The sequence below is a fragment of the Agelaius tricolor genome, unplaced genomic scaffold (genome assembly GCF_023055355.1).
Source record: "Agelaius tricolor isolate 1412-34295 unplaced genomic scaffold, bAgeTri1.0.p SCAF_2, whole genome shotgun sequence".
NCBI lineage: Eukaryota > Metazoa > Chordata > Aves > Passeriformes > Icteridae > Agelaius > Agelaius tricolor.
The window spans coordinates 91,881,976-91,905,463 of NW_027269262.1; the positions used below are offsets into that span (position 1 = coordinate 91,881,976).

General features: G+C 43.9%; 2 protein-coding genes across 3 annotated transcripts in view; one reads left to right on the forward strand and one right to left on the reverse strand.

The window, feature by feature from the left end:
* Nucleotides 1-4,217: 4,217 nt before the first annotated feature.
* On the forward strand, nucleotides 4,218-6,794 carry CHRAC1 (chromatin accessibility complex subunit 1). The gene is made up of 3 exons (XM_071421863.1): nucleotides 4,218-4,471; nucleotides 5,065-5,191; nucleotides 5,953-6,794. Exons 1-3 carry the CDS (start codon nucleotides 4,331-4,333, stop codon nucleotides 6,096-6,098), a joined length of 414 nt encoding a protein of 137 aa, XP_071277964.1. The 5' UTR covers nucleotides 4,218-4,330; the 3' UTR covers nucleotides 6,099-6,794.
* A 2,059-nt stretch (nucleotides 6,795-8,853) lies between these two features.
* Nucleotides 8,854-23,488, reverse strand: part of AGO2 (argonaute RISC catalytic component 2) — a 58,325-nt gene continuing 43,690 nt past the window's right edge. For both annotated transcript variants that reach the window (XM_071421865.1, XM_071421864.1), the window contains exons 16-19: nucleotides 22,590-22,724; nucleotides 21,727-21,828; nucleotides 21,188-21,387; nucleotides 8,854-20,568 (exon numbers count right to left, since the gene is read on the reverse strand). In XM_071421865.1, the coding sequence (XP_071277966.1) occupies nucleotides 20,460-20,568; nucleotides 21,188-21,387; nucleotides 21,727-21,828; nucleotides 22,590-22,724 (546 nt within the window). In that variant the 3' untranslated portion in view covers nucleotides 8,854-20,459. The remainder of the gene's footprint in view (nucleotides 20,569-21,187; nucleotides 21,388-21,726; nucleotides 21,829-22,589; nucleotides 22,725-23,488) is intronic.

Sequence of the window (23,488 nt, forward strand, 5' to 3'; positions counted from 1 at the left end):
CCGCCCCGCATGCGCGGCGGGCCACGGCGTGAGAGTCGTGAGGGGAGCGCGGCGATTCTCCGCCGTTGTCCGCGGTGCTGCTCCCGGGGCTTCCACGGAGACTGGAAGCCTCTGTCTGTGAACACGAGGCATTGCTCCAAGAGCAACGCAAAACAGGAGTGGACGAATGACGATTCACCTGATGAATTTCAGCCGACTGTGTATGAAAACCTACAGGGCTCTAGCTAGCCCTTAGAACGAAGTGAGCCTCCCTGGCATTCCCAAATTCCGAAACTGGTCTGGTGCCATAGAATCATCCAGTCCAACTGTCAACCCAGCAGTGTCACTGTAACCCCTAAACCACATCGCCAGACTCAGATGAAACCCTCCCAGGAATGGTGATTCCACCCCTGCCCCGAGCAGCGTATTCAAATACCAGACCAGTAAAAAAACCCTTTTTCTTCTAATATCTAATCTGCATCTCTCCTCTCTCAAGTCCATTTTCTCCGGTCCTCACACCGCTGGCACAGCAAGAGAGGCCAGCCCCAGCTCACTACAAGGTCCTTTAAAGCAGTTGTAGGGAGCGATGAGGTCCCCCGAGCCTCCTCAAGAAGAGAGAGATCTTTCTCTGAGAGGATTTCTCAGTCATGTAGCTTAAATGGCAAAATCTTGAAAACTTGAAAGTATAAAAACTCCAGAAGTATGAGCCTTGTATGAAAGTTCAGGTGAATTTCTGGTGGAGGATGTGGGAACCTTAATGATGCAAGTGTGAGATGCTGCACCTGGATGACCAAACCCTGGTATCAACACAGGCTGGGGAATAAGTGGGTTGAGAGCAGCCCTACCAAGAAGGACTTGGGGGTGCTGGTGGAGGAGAGGCTGGATGTGAGCTGGCCATGTGTGCACTTGCATCCAGAAAGCCAAACATGTCCTGGGCTGATCCCACAGTGTGGGCAGGAGGTGAGGGAGGGGATTCTGCCCCTCTGCTCCACTCTGGTGAGACCTCACCTGCAGTGCTTCATGCAGGTCTGGAATCCCCAGCACAAGAAACTTCTTGGAGCAGGTCAAGAGGAAGCCATGAAGATCAGAAGGCTGAAGTGCCCCTCCTATAGAGACAGCCTGAGAGAGTTTGAGTTGCTCAGCCTGGAGAAAGGTCCAGGGACACCTTATTGCAGCCTTTCATAAGGGGCCATGTCATGACTTAAAGTAGTGGCACTCCAACAAAATAACTTCAATAGAACTCGCAGTGTTTGAAAAATATGGATCAACAATTGCATTTAGGTAGAATCACAGAATCATTTAGGTTGGAAAAGACCCTTAATATCATCAAGTCTAACCTAGTACTGTCAAGGCCACTTCTAAACCATGTCCCTAAGAGCCCTATCTACATAGCTTTTATATCCCTCATGGGATGGTGACTCAACCACTTCCCTTGGCAGATGGTACCAATGCTTGACGACCCTTTTGCTGGAGATTTTTTTCCTAATATCCAATCTAAACTTCCCCTGGCACAACTTGAGGCCATTTCCTCTTGTACTGTCACTTGTTACTTGGAAGAAGAGATTAACCCTCACCTGGCCACAACCTCTTTCCAGGTCTCCTCAGCCACTGTGGCACAAGCTATGGGCTCCAGGCAGGTCTCTCTGCTCCTCTTGCCTTTCCCCAATTTGGGAGACGTGAGGAAAAACAGCAGCATAAAAGGAACTGAACAAGCTTTAGCTTTGACCTTCAGTTATCTTCCACAAAATGGACAAAATTTCCCAGAGGGGAGGGAGCTGGAGATATGGCAGCACCAGCTGGACTCAGAGTCTCAGACAGAGGCTGACCAAGCCCAACAGCAGCACAGCCTTAGGGCCAGGGAGGGATGGGGGAGCGCTCAGCCCAGTCACTCACAGCCTCCCTTCTCCTGCCTGGGGCAGCTCCTGCTCCCTTTGTCCCTTCTCTGGGAGACAGTGACTCACAGAGACACCTACACCTGGCCAAGCTCACTGGCAGAGGGGAAAAGAGCAGCTCTGAGGAGCTCAGAGCATCCTTCACCTGTGCCTTCTCACCACCAAGCTCAATGTCCTCAGGAATCCTGGCAGTTTGATGAGGGTTTATTTGTATATTGAAATCATGAAAGACCCTGGTAGTATTTTTAAGAAATTCACTGCTGGAGCAATGTCAGCTGTCTCCACAAGATGTCACAAGACAGTAAGGATAAAGAAAGAAACCAGTCCTTCCAGACAACATCCCAGGATATTTGTGCTTCCTTTCAGATATAACATACACACAATGGCCTCATATAAAATGTAATCTCAAAAGGATTATACAGCCTAAGAGATACGGATTATTTGCAATAGCTAACTATAAATGATGTCCCCAAATGCAGGAATTCTGGAATTTATAATATATTGTTGTAATTCTTGCACTTCCAACTGTTCACAGTGCTATATTTTATTAATAAATCACTATAATCTGTAGCCTTGGCCTTATGTACTGGGCAAATTCTGTATAAGGTAGTAACATTCAGTCAATAAACTCCATGTATTTTCCATTTAATGATTCTTCATGGGTACATTCCTTTCTCCCCTAAATTCCATGTGAATTATTATTGTATATTTTGGAAAAGGTCCTGCTCTTCTCTCATTAAGTAGAGATAATTTAGTGACTTTAGCAGATTTCTTACCAATACAAACCATCAGGCACGTTGTTTGTACAGCACAATTAAAACCACTAATGAATTAATGCAAACAATGTGTCATCACTTCTGGAAGTGCTCACTCACCCTGCAGCTCTCACCCAAACAGGCAGAGGCAAACTTCTGGAGCAAACACTCCCAGCATCAAAACCCCATCCACAAGCACGTTACAACCTTCCCATGCAGCAGGCCCACAGTGTAAACGTGGGGAATGTGTTAATAATGAAGATGCAGCCCCATCATCACTTCACAGTTTACACGTGCCCTCCACACCTCCCCCACAGCTCTGACAAGTGTCAGGATGGCCAGACACATTCCCTGGTACTGTACTACAGCTGCAGAGGCGTTGAGCAGCCTGTAATTACAGTTGGGGTTAACAATTTTGTAAGCAGTGGCCTGTAATCAGGATACACACAGGAGATGCCCAGTTTCCATTAAAAACAAGCTCCTCACCCTCCTGTGCCAGCCTGGGGCTGAGGAGCCATGATGAGAGCTGAGGAAGGGGAACCCCCAAGGCTGCTCCTGCCTGCCCTGGGGCAGCACGAATCCACCCAGGTGGGAGGAGTGACTGGAAAGCTGCTCAGCACAAGATGACCTCGTGGAAAAGGACCTGGAAGTGCTGGTTGAGAGCAGCTGAACGTGAGATGCTGTGTGCCCAGGTAGCCAAGGAGGCCTCCTGAGCTTCTGTGTCAGCACCAGTGTGGCCAGCAGGACCAGGGCAGTGATTGTCCCTCTGTGCTGGGCCCTGGGGCGGCCACACCTCGAGTGCTGTGTCCAGTTCTCGGCCCATCAATTTAGGGAGGACATTGAGGTCCTGGAGCATGTCCAGAGATGGGACACAAAGCTGGTGAAGGGGCAGGAGCACAAGTCTGAAGAGGAGCAGCTGAGGGAGCTGCAGCTGTTTAGTCTGGGGAAAAGGAGGCTCAGGGGTGTGACCTCATCACTCTGCAGCCACCTGGTGATCGGTCACAGGTTGGACACGATCATCTCAGAGATCTTTTCCAGCCTACTCGATTCTGTGATTCTATGAAGGAACTCGCAGCCGGAGCCCACGGTGCCTCAGCCCGCTCGGGTATCCCGGGTCCGCTGTCCGCCCGCGGCGGAGAGGAGAGCGCCGGTGGGGCCGGGGTGCTGCAGAGGGAGCGTCCCTGTGTGGGTCCCGGTATTGCAGGGAGATGTAGGGAGCTGTAGTCCCGGTGCGGGCGGGTCCCGGTGCTGTAGGGAGCTGTAGTCCCGTTGCTGTAGGGAGCTGTTGGGAGCTGTAGTCCCGGTGCTGTAGGGAGCTGTAGGGAGCTGTAGTCCCGGTGCTCTAGGGAGCTGTAGGGAGCTGTAGTCCCGGTGCTCTAGGGAGCTGTAGTCCCGGTGCTCTAGGGAGCTGTAGGGAGCTGTAGTCCCGGTGCTATTGGGAGCTGTAGTTCCGATGCTCTAGGGAGCTCTAGGGAGCTGTAGTCCCGGTGCGGGCGGGTCCCGGTGCTGTAGGGAGCTGTAGGGAGCTGTAGCCCCGGTGCTGTAGGGAGCTGTTGGGAGCTGTAGTCCGGTGCGGGCGGGTCCCGGTGCTGCAGGGAGCTGTAGTCCCGGTGCTGTAGGGAGCTGTAGGGAGCTGTAGTCCCTGCAGCCGCCGCCTACAGCTCCCGGCGGGCCTTGCCCTCGCTGCCGCTGGGACGGGCTGAGATGGCGGCGGCGGCGCGGCTGACCGGCACCGAGAACCGTCTGGTGTCCCTGCCCCTGTCGCGGATCCGCGTCATCATGAAGAGCTCCCCGGAGGTGTCCAGCATCAACCAGGACGCGCTGTTCCTCACGGCCAAGGCCACGGTACCGGCTCGCCCTGCCCTGCCCTGCCCTGGGCCCCCCGCGCCTCCCCGTCCCCGGCTGAGGAGCCTCTGCCCTCGGAGCGCTGCCGCGGCCCCGGGCCGGGCTGCCGCTCCCCTTCTCTGCCCGCATCCCGAGTCTAGACTCACAGAATGGTTTGTGTTGGAAGGAACCTGAAAGAACATCCATTTCCAAAGCCCTGCCACGGGCAGGGACACCTTCCACTGTCCCAGGTTGTTCCAAGCTCCGTCCAGCCTGGCCTTGGACGCTTCCAGAGATGGGGCGGCCACAGCTTCTGTGGGCAACCTGTTCCAGTGCCTCACCACCCTCCCAGGGAAGAATTTCTTCCTAATATCTGATCTAAACCTACTTTCTGTCAGTTTGAAGCCATTCCCCCTTGTCTTGTCATTACATGCCCTTGTAAATAGTCTCGCTCCATCTTTCCTGTAGATTCTCTTCAGGTACTGAAATTTAATGAGTGTCTGCACTGAGTGCCCAGTGTATGAGCAGTTAAATACGGTGCTTCTGCCTTTAGATAGGGATCTATGACGTGTGAATTGTTAGTCTGACTACGCAGTTTTGTTTTAATATTTTAGGAGCTTTTTGTTCAGTATTTGGCTACATACTCCTACAAACACGGCAGAGGGAAGGAGAAGAACGCTCTGACGTACACTGACCTGTCTCATACAGCAGAAGAGTGTGAGACCTTTCAGTTCCTTGCAGGTATTGATAACACAAGGGTAAATCCAGGGTCTGCTTTGGAAAATGAAATCTTGCTCTTAATGCTCTGTTCTGTGAGGACCCAGTTCTGCTGGTCATTGATCTCCTGCTTAGCATTCAACTGGAACTCATAAACTACTTCCCTGAAAACATTTCTTTGTGAATGGGGATATTTCTGCTGCCTCTAAATTATACAGTTACACTGTATACAGTTCTCAGGATATTGCCTTAAGCATTTCCTAAATTGCAGCAGTTCCATCTGAAAGCTTTCAGCTTGTGGAAGAAGATTATTGCACATCTTCAGGTGAGAAGTTATGTGGACTAGAAGTGACACACTGGAATCTATAAGTTTTGAGAAAAGCAGCATATGGTCCCCCTATGCATCTAGATAGATACACACACACACACACACACACGTTTTTACTGATACTTGGATTTTATATTAATGGCTCATTGGATCTAAGGCAGTTGAGCACTCTGTTTTATATCAAATAATTTACATTAGCAGACAGTAAAAGTTGCCAGTAATCAGTCATGAAATAGAGTCCTTATCTTTGGTTACTTGTGCCATAAGTGGGTAACTCCCTCCTGCTCTTACAGCAGTGTGTGAGTCAGGCTGACTTACCTGGTTATTCACCTAAGGTTTGTTTAAAATATTAGTATTTCTTTTTGACTTCATTTCTTCAGTGGTTTGGATGCAACAGTATTAACATGGCAATGCAAGTGTTCAAATTGACAATTAAAACAACAATTCTGCCTTTCAGATATCTTGCCAAAGAAGATCCTAGCTAGCAAATACCTAAAAATGCTTGAAAAAGAGAAGCGAGATGGAGAAGTGAGGGAAGATGATGATGAGGCTGAGGAGGAAGAGGATGAAGATGAAGCTGTTGGTGACAGTGTTGGATCTTAAGGCCAATGGAGAATTGTTTCATAGTTGATCCATTTTTCTATTGTATAAAAGGATGTTATTTTTGTGACTGAGAATCCAGATGCTGGATGTATTTTTACACTGAGCCATCTGCTTTTGCTTTAAGAAGTTTAGAAATTGAACTTTATACTCGTTGGAGAATGGAATTCTTCCCTCAGAAACACGGCAGGGTAGGAAGAGACAGTGCAAACCTGACAGCAGAGCTTGGTCAGGTGATTTGAAATGACTTTGTCAGACAATCATTACCCAAATTTAAAATTTCTTACAGGCAGCTTTCAGTTCAAAAGCTCCAAAAGTGGACCAAGTCCATTAAAAAAGTCTGTGAAAGCAGCCATGTGGGCACCCAAATGGGAGAGGAGGAGATCCATCCCAAGAGCTAATGGTGGTTCTGTAGCTGTGGTGGTAAATGGGGTAGGAAATTATGTAAATATGTGCATCCAGAACCCTTTTCTTCAATGAACTCCAGTTCTGCAGTTTCTCTTGCCAAAATGCACATTGAAGTCTGTTAATTGTGGGTTCTTGAGAAAGAGCAGCTCCTTTACCATGTGAGTGACAGAGATGGATTTTTCATTTGGTTTTGGTTTGCTTTTCTTTTTGTACTACAGAAATGGCAACCATCCTGTGTAGAACTTTACATGCAACTTTTTAAAATAAATGTTTTGTATGAAAACTTGACAATGGATGAAGAAACTTCTGTAGTTCTTTCCAGTTTCAGTTACACACGTGGTCACTGTGGCAATATCTGAAAGAGAGAAGTGACCAAGATCTGTCCCCAGGGGTGAAAAATGCCCCAGGTAAGCAAGGGGAGATCAACAGGTAATAACAACCTCCCACTCCAAAAAAGCTGGGCAGCAAATCAGCCAGGAATTTGTGTCAAGCAACAGCCTAATATGGAGGGCATGGTAAAGAGTTAGCAGAATTGAACAGCTGAACAATTTGTCTTGGGTTGAAGGCACAACCACACTCAACTTCTCTTAAAACATAGCAGGGAGCTCCAGCATATCCACAATCCAGCACATGCCATATTGTAAGAAAGCCAAGTGGAGCTTAGGCAGGTAGGGTCAGGGGCTGGCAGAGCTCCTGAGCCACACCAGAAATGCTCCTGCTGCTTTAACAGATCAGAGGATGCTTGCACTGTAAGAAATTTTCCTGAAGTTGCCATAAATGAAAATCATATTGTACCAGGAATTCTGCAGTGAGTGCTGAGTGGGGCTGGATCCCTGGGGAAATTCCCAAGTGGGTAAAGGCAGAACTAAACCATTGTTCCAAGAGCTGGTTTGTGCTTTTTTATTATTAAAAGTGCATGGAGATGGGTGGAAAACTGAGTGTGGAATGCTGTTTGGGGGGAGGGGGTGCCAGTTTTTTGGGAAAGAAAAAAAGATCCACCAGCACAAATTCACACAGTGAATCTCCAGCAGAAACGGGGATGAGAGCAACAAGCAAATACCTGAACCATGGATGGGTCACAACCAAAGAGAGGAACATCCTCAAACAGCCCTGGCAAGGGTCTGACCACAGCCCTATCCTCAACCCTCACCCTGGGGCAGGAGGGAGAGGGGAAAAGGGACTGGGAAGGGGGTGGAAGGTGTTTTAATTCCACCTAATTTGTCAGTAAATGATTTCATTTTCCCTCCAGTCACATCTGCTTTACCCATTGCAGCAGCTTTTCAGTGACCTCGCTGTCTATACTTCAACCCTTGAGCTTTGTAACCCTATTTTCTCCCTCTGTGCCAACTGCATCATTTAACAGGAGCTTCCTCAAAAATAACCAAGTATCTTGACCTGTTTAAGATGTTGTGAGATTTAAGGCAGTGGAACACAGGCCAAGGGACACTTTTGGATTAATTATTATTATTACAGACATGTTTCTATCATTTTTCCCCCACAACACCAGCTTGTGAGACCCTTCCCCACCCCAGCCAGTGCTGCTCAAAGGACATGAAGTTTCCTAAACTTGCCAAAATTACAAAAGAACTGTGGTTACTAAGTATAAATCACCACATTTCATCCCTCTCAGAAGCTTCCTGTGGGATGATGAACATATTCTGTGAATTCCTGAGCCCAGAAGAATGTGCACACCCTTCTGGATTCATTCAGCCAGAATCCTCGATGGGAACTTCAGAGCTGCCAAAATTTGCCACAGCCCTCTCCAAGGCCCTGCAGCTGCCAAAGCTCATTGCCATCAAACCAGTGAAGGGTTATTTGTTTTCCCCAAGAGCCTGACCCAGAGCAAAACCTCATCCAATTCAAAGTGGTGTTTCAAAAAACAATGGAAAAAATAAAAGGAAGAGACAGCTCTGACAGTATTTCAGTATATTACTGAGTAAAACCAATCTTGCAGGGTTGGGCTCCCAAAGGAAGCTCCATGGCATCCCTTCAATTCTGTTGGATGCTTTATAGTCACCACCAGGTGCTACATTTTCTTCATTTAAAAACTGATCACTGTAAGGATTCACTCAGAAAAAAAACATAAATAAAAAAAAAGAATTTCAGGCATGTGGTTTCCAAAATGTTCATCTTCCCAAAAGAATTCCAGGATTACAACTTGTAAGCAGATAAAGCAGCATGGACTGTGCCTGGCTGGGCACAGAGAGGGTGGAAGCACAGGGAAACATCCAAACACAAGGGGAGAAATGCAAGGGAAGGCAATGGACCAGAGATTTTGGCAGAGTCTCACAGTGCACAAGTAACTGCAGAAAATGCCCAAATGTTAAATGAAAAGACATCAAACAATATCTTGTAAAGATGAGGAATTTTATTTTATTGACATACTATGAGGCAAAACAAAATCGACACCATACAAAATAACTTTATAAAATATCATTCACATCATTATTTTGTCAGGAATTACAGCATTCTGAGCTTGTTACAAGTCTTATGTTTTGAGGTGAAAAACACTATGCTAAATCTTTAGTATTAGTTGTATATATACAGTAAGAAACCAGAACAGAACCTGTTAGGTTTTTCATGAGTTTATTGCAAAAGTAGTGCAAACTATTTTACCTTGCAAGCTGTAAAACAAACTTGGAAAAGGACCCACCTAAGCTTAAAAACATGACAATAAATGCTCGATTTCACAGCCTTTGAAGCTTCCTTCAACAGTTCCCAACAAAAATTCCCCATCTCTGCACATTTTTAGATCTTCACTGACTCGGAAATGAAGGAGTAGAGGGTGGACCTGCAGTAGGGAGCAGGCAGAGAGCAGGAGGGTCCTGCTCCACCATGGGGCACTGCTCTTACCCATGGATTTGGGGAATCACCCCCAAAACACCCACCAGTGGGGCAGATTTGGTCACTGTGTGCCCCCATTAATCAACTGCCCCTTTCCACACTCGTATTTGAGAAAAGAGTCAAGAAAGCAGAACGAGCCAAAAACAACCCACAAACCATAATTAAGGATTAGGAACATGTATTGTCTGTTTTAGGAATATAGTATCCTTTTTCTCCTTTTCTGAAGTCTATAAAGCAGATTTCCATGGTCCCCCTCCCCGTGTGTACACACTGCAGGGCACATCCCACCCCAAACTCCTGCAGGATCCCAAGGCAGGATACTACATTCTGTGAGATCCAGAGAAAACAACGGCCTAAAACACTACTGGGGTCCCCCAAAGCAAACAGGTAGCTAAGTCGTCTCCTAAAAAACCAGAAAAGCAAATAAATGCTACATGAAAAATGTTAAAGAAACAAAATGCAGCATATTCAGGCTCTTTTTTATTTTTTATCTTGAGGTACCTATATAAATATTACCTTCTGCCCAAAGAACGATTGGTTTTGTTAAAAAACTAAAGTCCTTATCACGAGCCAATTGCAGGGCAAACATTATTACTGAGAAAGTGCAACCATGCTGATCATTTATCTGCAGCATATTAAAGGATGATTAGGCTTTAGAAAATATAGCTTAAGTCTAGACCTGATGGAGCAGTTTTATAAAAACACTGAACAGAGGCATTTTCCTTTTGCTCGAGTCTCTCTGCAACAGAAAGCCTTAGGAAACAGCTGGGAAGTCCTGCCATGATGGAATGCACTTTTACAATCCCATATATAGATTTTTTTTTTCTTTTAATATTTAAACTAAATACAATTTTACAGCAAAGATTCCCCCTCTGTAGTAGGTACTGGTAAATAGTGGATTTTTAAAAAATTTTTCAAACTTCAAAAAATGATAGCATATCACAACTTAAAGCTTTCCAAAAAGGAATTCTTTTTGAGTAAAAAAGGTTCACATAGTAGAAAAAACTTACACATAGTTGTAAACTGTTACATACAAAACTGTGGAAAGTCAATGATGTTTTATTCCCTCACCCTTACATGTGTACCCCTTCATTTTATATTTATATATATACATATACACAAAGTCATGTGCTATGTACATATATAGAGACACAGAGATGTAGAGATCTGGGGTCAGGATTAAAGATTTCCAAAACTTTCTTTGTTGGCTATTTCTCTTTGCCTAGGTCAGCTGTGATACTTGATTTTACAACTTACTACACCAAAAAATATTTTCAAATTCAGTTTTTTGCGGTGCAGTTAAAAACCATCTGCTGTTTTTAATCAGGAAGATGAGTTTTGATTGTTGTGCACTGGGGAGAAAAAAACACAAAGGCACAAAGAATAGAACTCAAATCCAAGATTGGTGTCTCAGAACAAGAAACCCAAGGGTTTGGGCCGCGGATGGGGTCGGTTTGGTCGCCTTTGCCAAATCTCCTTGACAATTTGAGTAATTAGCACCCAACTGGTTACATGAGGTAGATCCAAATTGGAAAAAAAATAAAATAAAAGCAAGCTGGGTCCCCAACACTTTTTTTTTTTTTTTGCCTCTATTTAAAATGTTTTAAGGATCCTATGTCAGTCATAAAAAGTGGAAGCAATGGCACCTACCCGAAAGCAAGCACGGAATTCAAGAATGGCTTTTTCTGGGATGTAAAATTTGAAGTGTTAAATCACGATCCTCCTTCAGGCAGAGATTTGCTGGCAGGGGGAGGGAGGAGAATAGGTCTGACAACAAGGACAACACAAAGCTGGGCTTTGGGAAAGCCTGTTTGGGGTCAGCTGCCAGAGGAATGCCCGGGAGCCTGTGACAGCCAGCGCCCAAAGAGGCATCACAGTACAGAGAGCTACAGGTGTCCCTTGTTCCTCAGGGCAGGAGACTGCCTTGGCTAACACTGAAGCTCTACAGGAACAGCCCCCTGTAGTTAAACAGTATTTCTGCATACTCTGAGAGAGGAATCTGACACGGTTAGCATTTAGTTAAGGCTTAGTTTAAAGTGGCCTGGCCACAGAGCATCACACAAGTGCTCACCCAGGGCAGCAAGAGAAGCAATGGGTGAATCCCACCCCCTGTGACCCCCCAGCACTGCCAAGTGATGCCACAACCTCCATGGCAAACCCTGCAGTGCCAGGGATGCCCTGCACATCAGCTGAGGGTAATTCTGGGCCTGGTTTTGCATTACAAGTGCTACTCTCACCCAGCCAGCACCAATCATTTCTATACTGCAAGCACGAGACAGCTCCACAGAGATGCAACACACACACAACACTACTCAACAAACATTTAGTACCACTTGGAACAACCTTAACATCATAGCTTTCTTTTTTCCTCAGGAAAAAAACAACAAACAAACAAACCTTAAATGGTCACAAAAGCATTTTGATTGGAAGGAACATTTACAATACGAAGTTTCTGGATTGATTTTTGGTTCCTTTTTTTTCAGTTATTTTATAAAAAAGAATATTAAAAGATTTTTTGAAACTATTAAAAGATTAAAATCTTAAAAGATAAAGTCAGTTAATTTTGCAATGTACCAAAATTAAAGCAAAAAAAAAAAAAATCGATTAAATCAATACATTCTGTTTCCCATCTTGCCCTCCCAGGACCAAGTCAACCACTCCACTGCACAGAAATCTGGGGCTGGATCTTTGCTTATCAACTGCCCTAAATGTTGCAATCTTTGTGATTGTACAATAAAATACTGCAAAAGCCAGGGAAATTGTGCTTGTTATTTCCAGCCAAATACTGCCTTTGTATCTTTTACAGACAGCCTACACACTGTCCCCTGTCCTGTCACATGTGTGCACACAGAAAAGGACACACACAGATCTAAAAAATCTACTAAACTTTACCAACAAATTACAGAAAGGAAGTGGTAACACTCTTTAGGATGGCACAGAACTTTGCCAGATGTAATTCCTCACTGCACCTCATTGAAAATTTGATTTTCCAAGATAAATCTAAAACTTACTCCTTAATGGCTTTTGATGTTTTTTTGGATTTTTTTTCTCTTATTTTCTTTAAAATGCAATTATGAAGTTGTCATTTGTAAATGAGATGAGCAATTGAAGGGCTCAGTTTTTAAGTTTCACGAGAAAATCTATCAGGAATGACAGACTTTGGGTCAAATCCTTATTTTTAATAGCATAGAAACAGTGCTAGAAAACAGTGAGGTTTGAGCACCTCACAGTTGATGCAGAACTTAACTTTGGTGAAATCTAGAAACAAAATTCACTGCATGTCATGTCACTACATGAGAGGTCTGATCCCAGCCCCAGCAGCTGAGCTTTTGGGGTGCCCATAAAGCCCAGACAGGATCTGCTTTGAGTCAAGTACATATCAGGCAAAAATGTGCAATTTCACAAAAACCAGCATGACTGAAGCTTCCTCTGTTCATGGCTTTAAAACCAGGAAAAGCTGATAAATACAGAAAAGACTCCACTTTTTTTTTTTTTTTTTTTTTTTTTTTTTCTGACAGGAAATCTAAGCTAACAAAGCAAACACAAACAGTACCAGCAAGGGGATTAGAGACTTCCAAGCTTGCCTGCTGACCTGTTCACCATTCATGCTTGCCAAGCACACTCAAAAAACCCCTACAAAATGACTAGAAAAGTTTAAATTTATGTTTTGGGGACAACTCCTAGGCTTGCTCCCAGGTCAGACAGCATCTGCAATCCCTGCTGAAGAGCAGAGCAGCTGTTCCAGCAGTTGGTTTAGTTGTGCTTAAAGAAGGGAGGAAAAAAAAATAACAAAGTTAAAGCCTGTGGTTCAATAGCACATCCAAAATGTGGGGAAAAAATACAACTAAAATCTGTGCACTCCTGAGAGTCCTGTGGAAAGGATTATTCCCTTTGATACAGAACTGCCATGCAACCCAAGGCTCCTCAGGGAGGTTGCTGGGTGGAAGAGCAGCCCCAGGCAGGTTTACAATGGATCTGCTGAGGCAGCACATGGACAAATCCAAAGGAAATTGCTTTTTGGGGGGATATTTAGGTGGGAGGAAGGAGCAGCCACAGCCTGCAGCTGGTGCTGTGGGTTTGCAGGGCTGCCACCTGCAGAACTCCCATAACGAACTCCTGCCAACCTCTCATCCCTCTAGATCCAGCAGCACCCCTGGCCCAGCCCCAGCCAAGTTCCCAAAATCACAAATGAACTCAGGGAGCTCCCTGCAGCCTTCCCCTCCTGGGATGGGCCAGCAGATGGGTGCAGGGTGCAGGATTTCTCAGGGGCACTTGCAGACAAGCCAGAAGGAAAACTAAGAATTAAACTGTCACCTTAACAAGTGCTTAAATTGGCAATTTTGAAGGAAATGTCTCCCCTCCTTCCTCTCTCACTTCCCCAAGGCTTGGAGTACCCAGGGTTTCTCTTCTCTAGGGCATGAGCAGCACTGAGCTCCTTCACTCCCCAAACTTCCTGATGATCCTGGGTCTGCCTTGCCTGGAAAACACAAAATTCTGCTCCCACCAATGACAGAGGAGCTGTTCAGCATCTCTGCACAGTGCAAGCCCTGCCAGCAATAGTGTCCACGATCTGCAGTGCACAATGTAGTGAAATATCTTCTCCAAAGCAGCCATTTACCCTGCACTTCACACTTTTGGGGGGGCTTTGAGAAATCATGACTGAGAACTGAACCAAACTGACAGGATTTTACCCCATTCAGTTATTAATGAGCTGTTCAGAATGGTTTATTCAGTCACTTGCAAAATCTGTGTTCCACAAAGTCAGGACAATAAAGCAATCCTCCTGCCATGGATGAGCTTCATTAGTGTCTAGGCCCAGAGATTAAGGGAAGGAAATTGCAGGGAGGAGAGAACCCCAGGAAACTCACTCTGATAGGCCAAAACCCACAGCAGAAAGCCCAGTTATTTGTAAATAAAAATCAACTTTAACACTGCTATGAAACCACACCAGCACACTGTGCTCCAACAGGTATTTCTGTCAGCAGAGTGGTTTGTTCTAAAATAAGGAAGCTTGTTTGGAATAATTGTAAACAAAATCTGATGTATTAACACAGTTTTCTACAGTTTCATTTCAGGTCACCTGAAGTACCCTCAGTCCACGTGCACTGATGTCAAGGTTGAGTTTTGGCCAAGGCTTTGCACAGAACTGACACTAAACAGTCCCAAGATGAACATATGGGTTTGAGGTTGTTTTTTGGTGTTTTGGTTTGATTTTTTTCCCCCACATTTTAAAGTTTATAATTTTCTGAGCAGGGAATAAAGCATTTTCATTCTTACAGTCGCATGTCACCTTACCTAAAAAACACATTTAAAAAATAATCCAATACATATTTTTTGCATCAGACTCAAAATGTATTTCAAGCACCTTCATGTCATTTGCAGAGAAAACCTGACATTTTCTGGCCAACAGGTAAAGTACAGAAACATTTTTCATTTGGAAAACAACAGTATAGAAACCCAAGTGAAGGGACAGGTCACAGAGGGAGCTGCTGCTATGGAGTGACCCTGACCAGAAGCAGATGTGCCAGATGTGCCCCTTGCCAGGCCTGGTACCCTCCCAGTGCACAGGGAGGCCTCTGGAAGCCAGAGGGAAGAAGGCTGAGCAGCCAGCCAGGATCACAGTTTGGCACTGCCCAGTAAGGAACAGACCAGCACAAACCCAGTCCCTCTGGGAGCATTTTGGCTGCTTAGTGGGAGGTTCACTTCAATTAATTCTTCCATGAAGGAATACAGGAGGTAGCCTTGAACTGCATCTGCTTTGAAACTAAAGATTCCCACAAACCCACTTTTGTAGTGATTTGGCCAAGCAATTACATTCAAATTAACACTCCAAAGAAATGACTCTGACAAAGCAACTGAAACTCTAAATGGGATTACACAGGTTCTGTGCCACACCAAGCACACACAGCACCCCCTTCCCATACAATTTGGATTAAACCCTCTCAGAAATGCATCTTTCCAGTCATTAATCCTCAGAAACAGAAGGCAGAACTTGCTGGTTTGCACCCTAACATCAGCCAGTGGGGCTGGAATTGGGGTCTGTCCTGTCCCCAAGGGTTCTGGAAGCAAAAGGCAATTGCTGATGGATGGATGGGAGAGCCATGGGCAGCTCAGAGCACTGAAACATCCTCTGCACTGCCCAGTCCCACCCATGCAGGGACAGACAGCAAGACACCATAACTGGATCCCAAATCCCTGTCATTCCACCAATTCTGCCACATCCAAGGATTCTCCTTCTACAACACAAGAATCAGACAAGCAAGGAAAACCTGGGAGAGCTACATCTGATAATCCAAATATTACATTAATGCCAGCAGTCATCAAACTGATACCAAAACTGGCATTTGAACCTTGCACAGACAATGAGCACAGTGAGAGCTGAAAAACTGCATCTCTGTGGTCTGGGAGAAATGTGCACAGAGGAGAGAAGGAAGAAATGTTTTATAAATTCACACAAAGCCTAATTATTTCCACTGTGATACAGCAACTGTGCCCTTCTTGGACTGATGTCATAATGCACACAAAGTATAAGAACATTTAACACCAAAGCTCCTACCTCAACACTGGAAAACATGGCAGTATTCTGGAAAATGGAACAAGGAATGGTACCCCCAGCATTTCAGTACTTGCTGTGCAGACAAATATTTACAGTATTTTCAAACAGCTACAGCAGATGCAAAAAAAAAAAATTCTTACAGTAAAAAGGGAGTTTAAAAAACCCAACAATCAGTGCAATTACCTTCTACTTGAAGTTTTCCTTAAGAAAGATGGCATGTGTGCATCAAGAAGCATGTGACCAAGTGGAATATAAAAGTAAAAAACAAAGGACTGCCCTGCATTAGGAATGGGGAAAGCCACACAAAGAGAGATACTATGGTAGTAGAAGAGTATTAAAAAACCAGGAAAACAAGTGAGTTTAATTACACTGGTCTCAAGTGTGAAAAATACTGAGAACTCTTCTTACATTCGTTCAGTTAATGAGTAAAAGATATAGTAAAAAAAAAAAAAAGTCCCTTATGGATTATTTATGCCACCAGAGGTGCTTACTTGACTGAGTCTGCTATTTAATCAAAAGCCTTTAGTCAGGAAGAAAAACTTAAAAGCATCTTAGAAACTTCAATCTTTTCAGAAAAAAACCCTGAACTCCTCACACCTCCTCTCCAGAAGTTTTAATTTGATAATCCTTGTGGAAAAACCTCTTGCCTGATGTTATAAAAACGATCCAACAAGAACAAGACTGTTAAAACAAAGGCTGCAGGAGTTATTGAGAGAGGCAGAATTAAAGCCAAACCTTCACAACCTTTTTGCCTTTACAATCAGGGAACCCTGCCTGGGGGCCTGGATGGAGATCAAAGGGATTTGTTACCTGACAGATCAAGAAACAAGGGAATTCCTGTGCCAAAGCCTCTGGAACATGGAAGATCATTGATTGTAATTCACAAAGTCAAATATTCTAAAGCAAGCCAAGCCAAAAAAAGGAGCTCTAATAAAACAAGTGACCTCACTCTGTACATCAGTGCATACACAACATGTGTTAAATTGCATAGGGCTGTCTTCAATGCCACATGGAGGCAGAGACAAAGCCACCTCCTTCCAGCATTTCCCAACAGGACATTTGCTGCTCAGGAGCAGCTCAGGTGTTTCCTGGGGGCTGGAACAGATGGGGTGGACTGGTCACTCTGTTCAGCCACTGCAGCAGAAACCTCCACCCCCAAGTAACCTCATTATTGCATTACATTTTGCACATCAGGGAAAAAAAGACAAACTTAGGTATTTTGTGTCTTCTGATAGTACTTGTCACCTCCCAAGAGGAGCATTTCACACTTGCTGATGCTGTCTGGGGGGCTGTGCAATGGGGCTCCTCTGCACGGGCTGGAAAATGCCCCAGGTGCCCAAGGGTGGCACAAATTTGGGTATTGCTGAGCTGACCTGCACAGTGAGCCAGACTCAGAGCTGTGACCTCAGCTGCCATTCTCCACCAGCAGCCTGGGGCAGACTGAGACTCCTTGAGCTTTGTGCTGACCTGAGATGTTGCTGTTCTACACCAGACATGTGGGAGGTACAGAATAAAAAATAATTCTAGGATTTTATGTGTTTGTGGCAGGTTTTTGTGGACAGGAGACATTCTTGAATATGTAATTTGTGTTTAAAATATTCCCAGAATGCTGGGAGAGAGGTGCTGGACTGCCAGCATGCTGTACTTTACAAAGTATATACCTAATTAGTTTTTTTTTTTTGAATGCTTTAAATTGTTCACTAATTCACCACTGGTGGGAGGGAAAAGGAGGGAGACACAAGTGAAATATGAGGGTTAGAAATTAATTTGCCCATCACCAAATAAATACAGACCTACTTTACAACTTTACCAGTTGTGGAGTCTTTCTGTGACTCACAAGGCATAAAGAATTAGCAGTATTAGAGGCTTAGAAAGGTCTGTAAAAGGTAAAAATGTCCTGAAATGCACATAAACATCCCAAGTTCTTCATACTTAGGGAAGGAAAGCTACATAATTTCTGCTGATTCCAAGAGGATGCACAAACAACAGCTTCTCTCAGATGAAGGGCCTGCCTGAAACTCCTTTTCTCACAAAGGAAACATCTTAAATAGGATGCAGTGCAGTCCCAGGCTGCTTCAGAAATGAGATTTGAGGTCAAGACAGATCCTGCCCTCCTCACCCCATCTGACCACCTGTACAATTCCACTGTCCCAGATCTGCATGGAAAGAGGGGGATGAATTTCACATCCAAGAGGTCTCTGCATAACAGACAGCAAATAAGTTAAATGATGTCTTAAAATGGATGATCTTTATCCTATTTGATTAGAAGAATTCATATAAAAATAATTCTTATATAAAACTCTGCCAAATGAATATCTTCACTGAAATAGGAAAGCTCTGAAGGAAACACAGAGAAGTGCAACACACCCACCATGGGGAGGATCTGCAGCTTGAGGGGAGGTAGGTACAACCTCGCTGGCACACAGCAAGACAGACAATGCTACCTAGGATTTGCCTCAAATTTACACAAATCTGAATTTATAGAACTATGACCAGGAAGACACTCTGAGCCAGCAGCCTAATCACCCAATTAGAATAGTACAAATATGATTATTCCATTAACAGGTTTTACATTTCACCTACAAAACACTGACAACTGACACACTGCTACAAGGTGAGGATCTGAACTGGAATTATGTACCTAAAAAAGTCTTTATGCAGCAAAGGTTGGGCATTTTCTAGCTTATCCAACACCACCTGGTGGCAGCTGACCTGCTCTGAGGCCCAGAGCTCTGCATGGCTTAAAGCTACTCGCCCATCCCAGTGGCCAGAGGTAAAAGTGTCCAAACAGAGACTGAGCAGCTGCTCGGAGAAAAGGGAAAAGACAAAGCAAAATCCATCAGTGGAGGAGAATGAAGGTTTTCCAACCTGCCTCTCAGCATCTTATTTCACTTATCCCATGGAAAAACAAACAAGACCAAGTCAGCATAAACAACTTCCCTGGGCTTTTTCCATTTTCTCCTAAACCTGCTCGTGGCATTGTCATTAGTGCAATGGTTTACATGTGTGTTATGGTTTTTATGAATCCAGTGTGCAAACTAACAGAAGCATCTGTCTCATAATTATCAGTTTTAATTAATGCTTCTCCTAAGAGAATGGCAAAACTCTCACCTTTCCTACGGATCTTATGCATAATGAAGAGAGCTTCACCTCCCTCCCTAAGTAAACTTCAGTTTCCTAATTTTTATCTTTACTGCATAGATTCTCTGACTTGTGCCTAACTTCCAGTAAGCCACTCTCCTCTAGCAGAGCTCCTGCTTCACCACTACTCAACATATAAATAAAATACAATTGTTTTGTGCTTGAATGAATGTAGGATGTTGATCTGTGTGCGTCTGAACCACAGAGGTAAAACCTGCTGTGTTGTGTGCACGTTGAAAAAGCCTTTCTGCAAATCCCAAGCTACAACAGACACTGGCTGCATCTCGCTCCTCTCACCACATCAATTGCATATTTTTTTTTTTTTGCATTTGAAGAGTAATGTCCCCACAAAAAGGATCTTACTTTCTAAGTTCAAAGCATTTTTGATATGTTAACAGAAGTATAATGAGCACTCCTTAGTAAATAAAAATAAATAATAGCATCTAGTCTATCACATTAATACTGTGAAACATATATAAAATTTACATTAACTCAAACAACAGTGAAAAAGGATTGTACTGTATTTATCACCACAGACCCGTATTCTTTAGAGACTTTGGAAAGTAAGTGTCACAGTCCTGTATGACAAATCCTAAAGTTAGCTGTCAGTATGATTTTAAAAAAATCTTTAGAAATTTTTTTAAATGGCACATTTTCTTCTGCCAATCTAACTGGAGCTATTAAAAGCTTAGGTACAGGTTTACTCTTTTTTTTTTTAAGTTTATCTTTAGTCTACGAAAAACATTTTAAAATGCAGCACAATAAAAAACATTCAAGAACAAGCTTCAGAAAATACATTTGTCCTTAGACACACAGAGAATAATCTGAGAATAATCTTTATAAGACAATTAGAAACCAGAATTTTGTCACACTCTTATTTTGAAAATAAAAATTTTGTAAATGCATCTAGAATAATCAAGGCTTCATAAATACTCAAAAAATGCTTTGCTTTCCTTTCCTTTGTACTAAAAGCTGATTCACAGCGTTTTAGCTCATCAAACCTTAGTAAGAATTAGATCTTTCCAAATTATCCAAAGCAACTCAATGAACAGCAAACTGAATGAGGAGTTTTGTGGGTTGGGTTGTTGGTTTGGTTTTTTTGCTTTTCTTCCCTAAGCCCTGAGATTGCAGCTCTTGATTTAATTATAAAATCTGGGTCTGTTTTATACCAAGCAGCTCAGAGATTTTTGGCAAACCACATTTCCGACAACAGTGGGGTTTGGTACAAGAACGCAGTTTGTGATCAAGTCTGAAATTCTGGACGGAAGGCTTCCTTGCAAATGGGAAAGAAAGGAATAAAGATGCATCACTCATTGCTGGCCATCCCTGGGCTGGGGCTTCTGTTGGTCTAAGTGCAGCTGGTCTGGTGTGAATCCAACTCTGCCTTGTCCGGAGCCGCTGAGCATTAAAAGACGTCAAGCAAAGTACATCGTGCGCAGCGTGTCCTGGTGCACCTGGACTGCCTTAGCAAGTGCTTGGTGGTCTCTGCCGTTGCTCTGGCCAGAAGTGTGGCTTCCTTCAGCACTGAAAGAGAAGGGAGGGGGGGAAAACAAAAACCAACAGGTTGGGGGGGAAGAGAAACCCTACTGTTGTCCTGTTTTTTTTAAGATTTTCTAAGCCTTCTGATGTTTACATTCTTGTAACAAAGTTTCTCACACACTTTCTGTAAATAACTCATTGTTTTGCATTCTTTTATGGAGGAGGAGAAATTTGATGGACTGTTGGTTCGTCCAGGGTCATTGGAGAGGTGGCACTTTCACCCTCCAATCCACTGTCACTTTTGGAAATCTATAAATGCTGGGAGTCAGAAAATAAACTCCACTTTTTTCACCTTGAGAGCAGCGGTGTGTGTGTGTCGTGTTGTTTCGTGTCCTACAGTGACACCCTATTTAATCTGCCTCTCCTGGAACTTGTTTCTGTATCATTACCTTCTTCTGAACAGAATAAGGGTAATTAATGTTTGACCAAAGCACCACTGAGGTTCTGAAACAGCACGTACAGGAACATCTTCTGCTTTGTTTCAGCAGCAAAATTCAGCAGTGAGAGCGAATCCACCCTCCAACTGCTGAGGACACCACTGATCCCAGAATTAACAAGCCCCACTGCCTTCCAATTCTGCAGAAGTGCAAAACTCTGAACTCACCTATCGTGCTCCTTATCCACCAGATGGTACCTGGCTCTGAAGGCCACCAGGTGAGCGTAGTAGGCGGGGGCAGGGATGGAGACGGAGCGCGTGCAGCGCACGTAGGTGTGGCACAGCTGGTAGGTGAGGATCTGCAGCTCGTCCGACGAGAAGCGATTGTCATCCCACAGCACGTGGTAGTGAGAGGGTCTGCTTGTTCCCTGGAGCCAGAGCACACAGCTCATCAGCACTCCCAAACATCTCCTGAGCTTCCAGCCTCTGCTGGGAACTGCAGCCAAATGGCTGCTTCCTCAAAAACCACAGGCAGCAGCTCTGCACGTTCCAGCTGGTTTTTCCTTTAGAAGGTAAACAACCTCCTTCCTTGCTGCCTATCAAACTCATCCTTTCCCTTTTTGATAGGGCTGTGTTTCTCCAAATTTCACCTCTGAAATGTACTTTCATCTTGAAAACCTCAGATCTGGCAAAAAGCCATCTGATAAAGTAACCTCAGTACAAACATTAACAGTTAAAGAGTTAGCATGCCACACAAAATGTCTTACCTGAATCCCAGCATGACTGCACAGGTAGAAGTCAAACTCTGAGGGGTGGGTGATTTTTGTGTCCACTGTGGTACCAGCTGGAATGTTTCCACTTTTTCCAACCTGTGTAAACAGGAAATGCAAAGACACTGAGGCACAACACAAAGGGGTTTTTTTATTTTCAACTGTGTAGCCAGGAAAACAAGCACAAGAAAAAGATCTATAAAAAGCAGAAAGTGAAGAAGAATGTGCAAAACTGAAATTTTGTTCCAACTGAAAATCTGCAATGTCTCTACTATGGAGAAAGAATAAAAGAGACAAGCTGCAAAATCATCTTAGAAATTACCTAAAAAGATTTGGTTTTCTGAAGAATGTAAAAAGAAGTTCCTGCAACTGTGTTGTGAAATTCTTTTCACAACACAGTTCCCACTCCAGGACAGGAGTAACTTTTCCTGCTTACACCTGCAAGGGGATAATCCTTCCTTGTCAGACAGGCCACCTCTTCCCTCAAAATCTCTTCAAAGCAGAATGTCAAAATAGTCTTTACTTTCAAGGAATTTAACATCTGTAACCACAGCATTTATTAACATAACAACCACCTTCATGTCAGCTTTGGGAGTTACTGATTATTGCCTTGAAGCCTGGTGGGGTCCAAGTGCTCTCACAGAGAAGCCTGACAGAAGGAAAAAGAACATGGAAAGCCCAGTCTTTGCCATGAGGAACTCTCCATTCTCATCAACAGCTCTTGAAGAGTTTCCTCTTGACACAGAAAATACCAAAAATCAAATTGGAGAGTCTGATCTCCACCCAGAAAGTACCACAAATGAGCAGGAATTGGTGACTTGGCTGCCCAGTGGAGCTTTGGGGCCCCAAGCAGAACGTACCCGTTCGTTTTTATCCGTGCAGAAGAGTCTGGTGTGGTGCCTTTTCTGCACCACTATAAATGTGATGCCAGGCTGATAATCCTTCTCCAGTTTAATGCAAGCCTCCCTGATAGCCAGCAGCTCGTGGTGGAGAACCTGAGCCACACACAGAGAGAGGTGGGATCAACATGAACCATTGCCATCATACAAATTCCTCTTCTTTATCTACAGATGTCTTCTATCTATCCACAGATAATTTATCATGTTCCTTCTTGCACTGTCACTCAGAGTAGTGAGATGTCAAAGCTTTCAGGACCAAATCTTAATTTCTTCCCCTGATGAGGGCAAATTACATCAGCAGTTTCCTGAGCCAGGAGAGAGCTGCTTCCAGATTTGTTCAGCTCCAAGCATGAGGCTTGGACTAACAACCTGCACGTCAAAATCTCTTTAACTACCAAATACAAATGAACATTTAATTAGGCTGCTGAATACAACAGACCAATTATTCTTCAGACTAGAACAAGGGATAAAATCCACAAGTGCTCAGCTGCTCTTTCCCAGCTTTGTACAGTTCCATGCAGGGCTACAGACATCGATAATAAGGAAAGTGGAACAAACCAAAAAACAATTATTTAGTCTGTAGGTTAATTGTACATGAAAACTTCAGTGAAAACCAGTAACAATTGAAAAGAGAATATATCAAAAGTTCATACAAAGATTATTTTATCAATTCAAGTTTAGCAAGTGACCTTTCCTCTTTTCCCTCTAGATTTTGAGAAGCTGACTCAATTCTGTATCTTTTATTTACATACATAAATACTGGAAAGAAAAGTGTATATAAATGTCTTTAAAATATATAGAAAAATATTTCATAAAATATGGCACTAACAAGCAAACAAAATAAATATGAGAGGATGAGT

Bases quoted from the DNA above. Each gene is read 5' to 3' on its own strand.
- CHRAC1 (XM_071421863.1), top strand. From the start codon at position 4,331: ATGGCGGCGGCGGCGCGGCTGACCGGCACCGAGAACCGTCTGGTGTCC. The intron at 4,472-5,064 runs GTACCGGCTCGC...TTAATATTTTAG, and splicing joins TCCTCACGGCCAAGGCCACG to GAGCTTTTTGTTCAGTATTT. The intron at 5,192-5,952 runs GTATTGATAACA...TCTGCCTTTCAG, and splicing joins GACCTTTCAGTTCCTTGCAG to ATATCTTGCCAAAGAAGATC.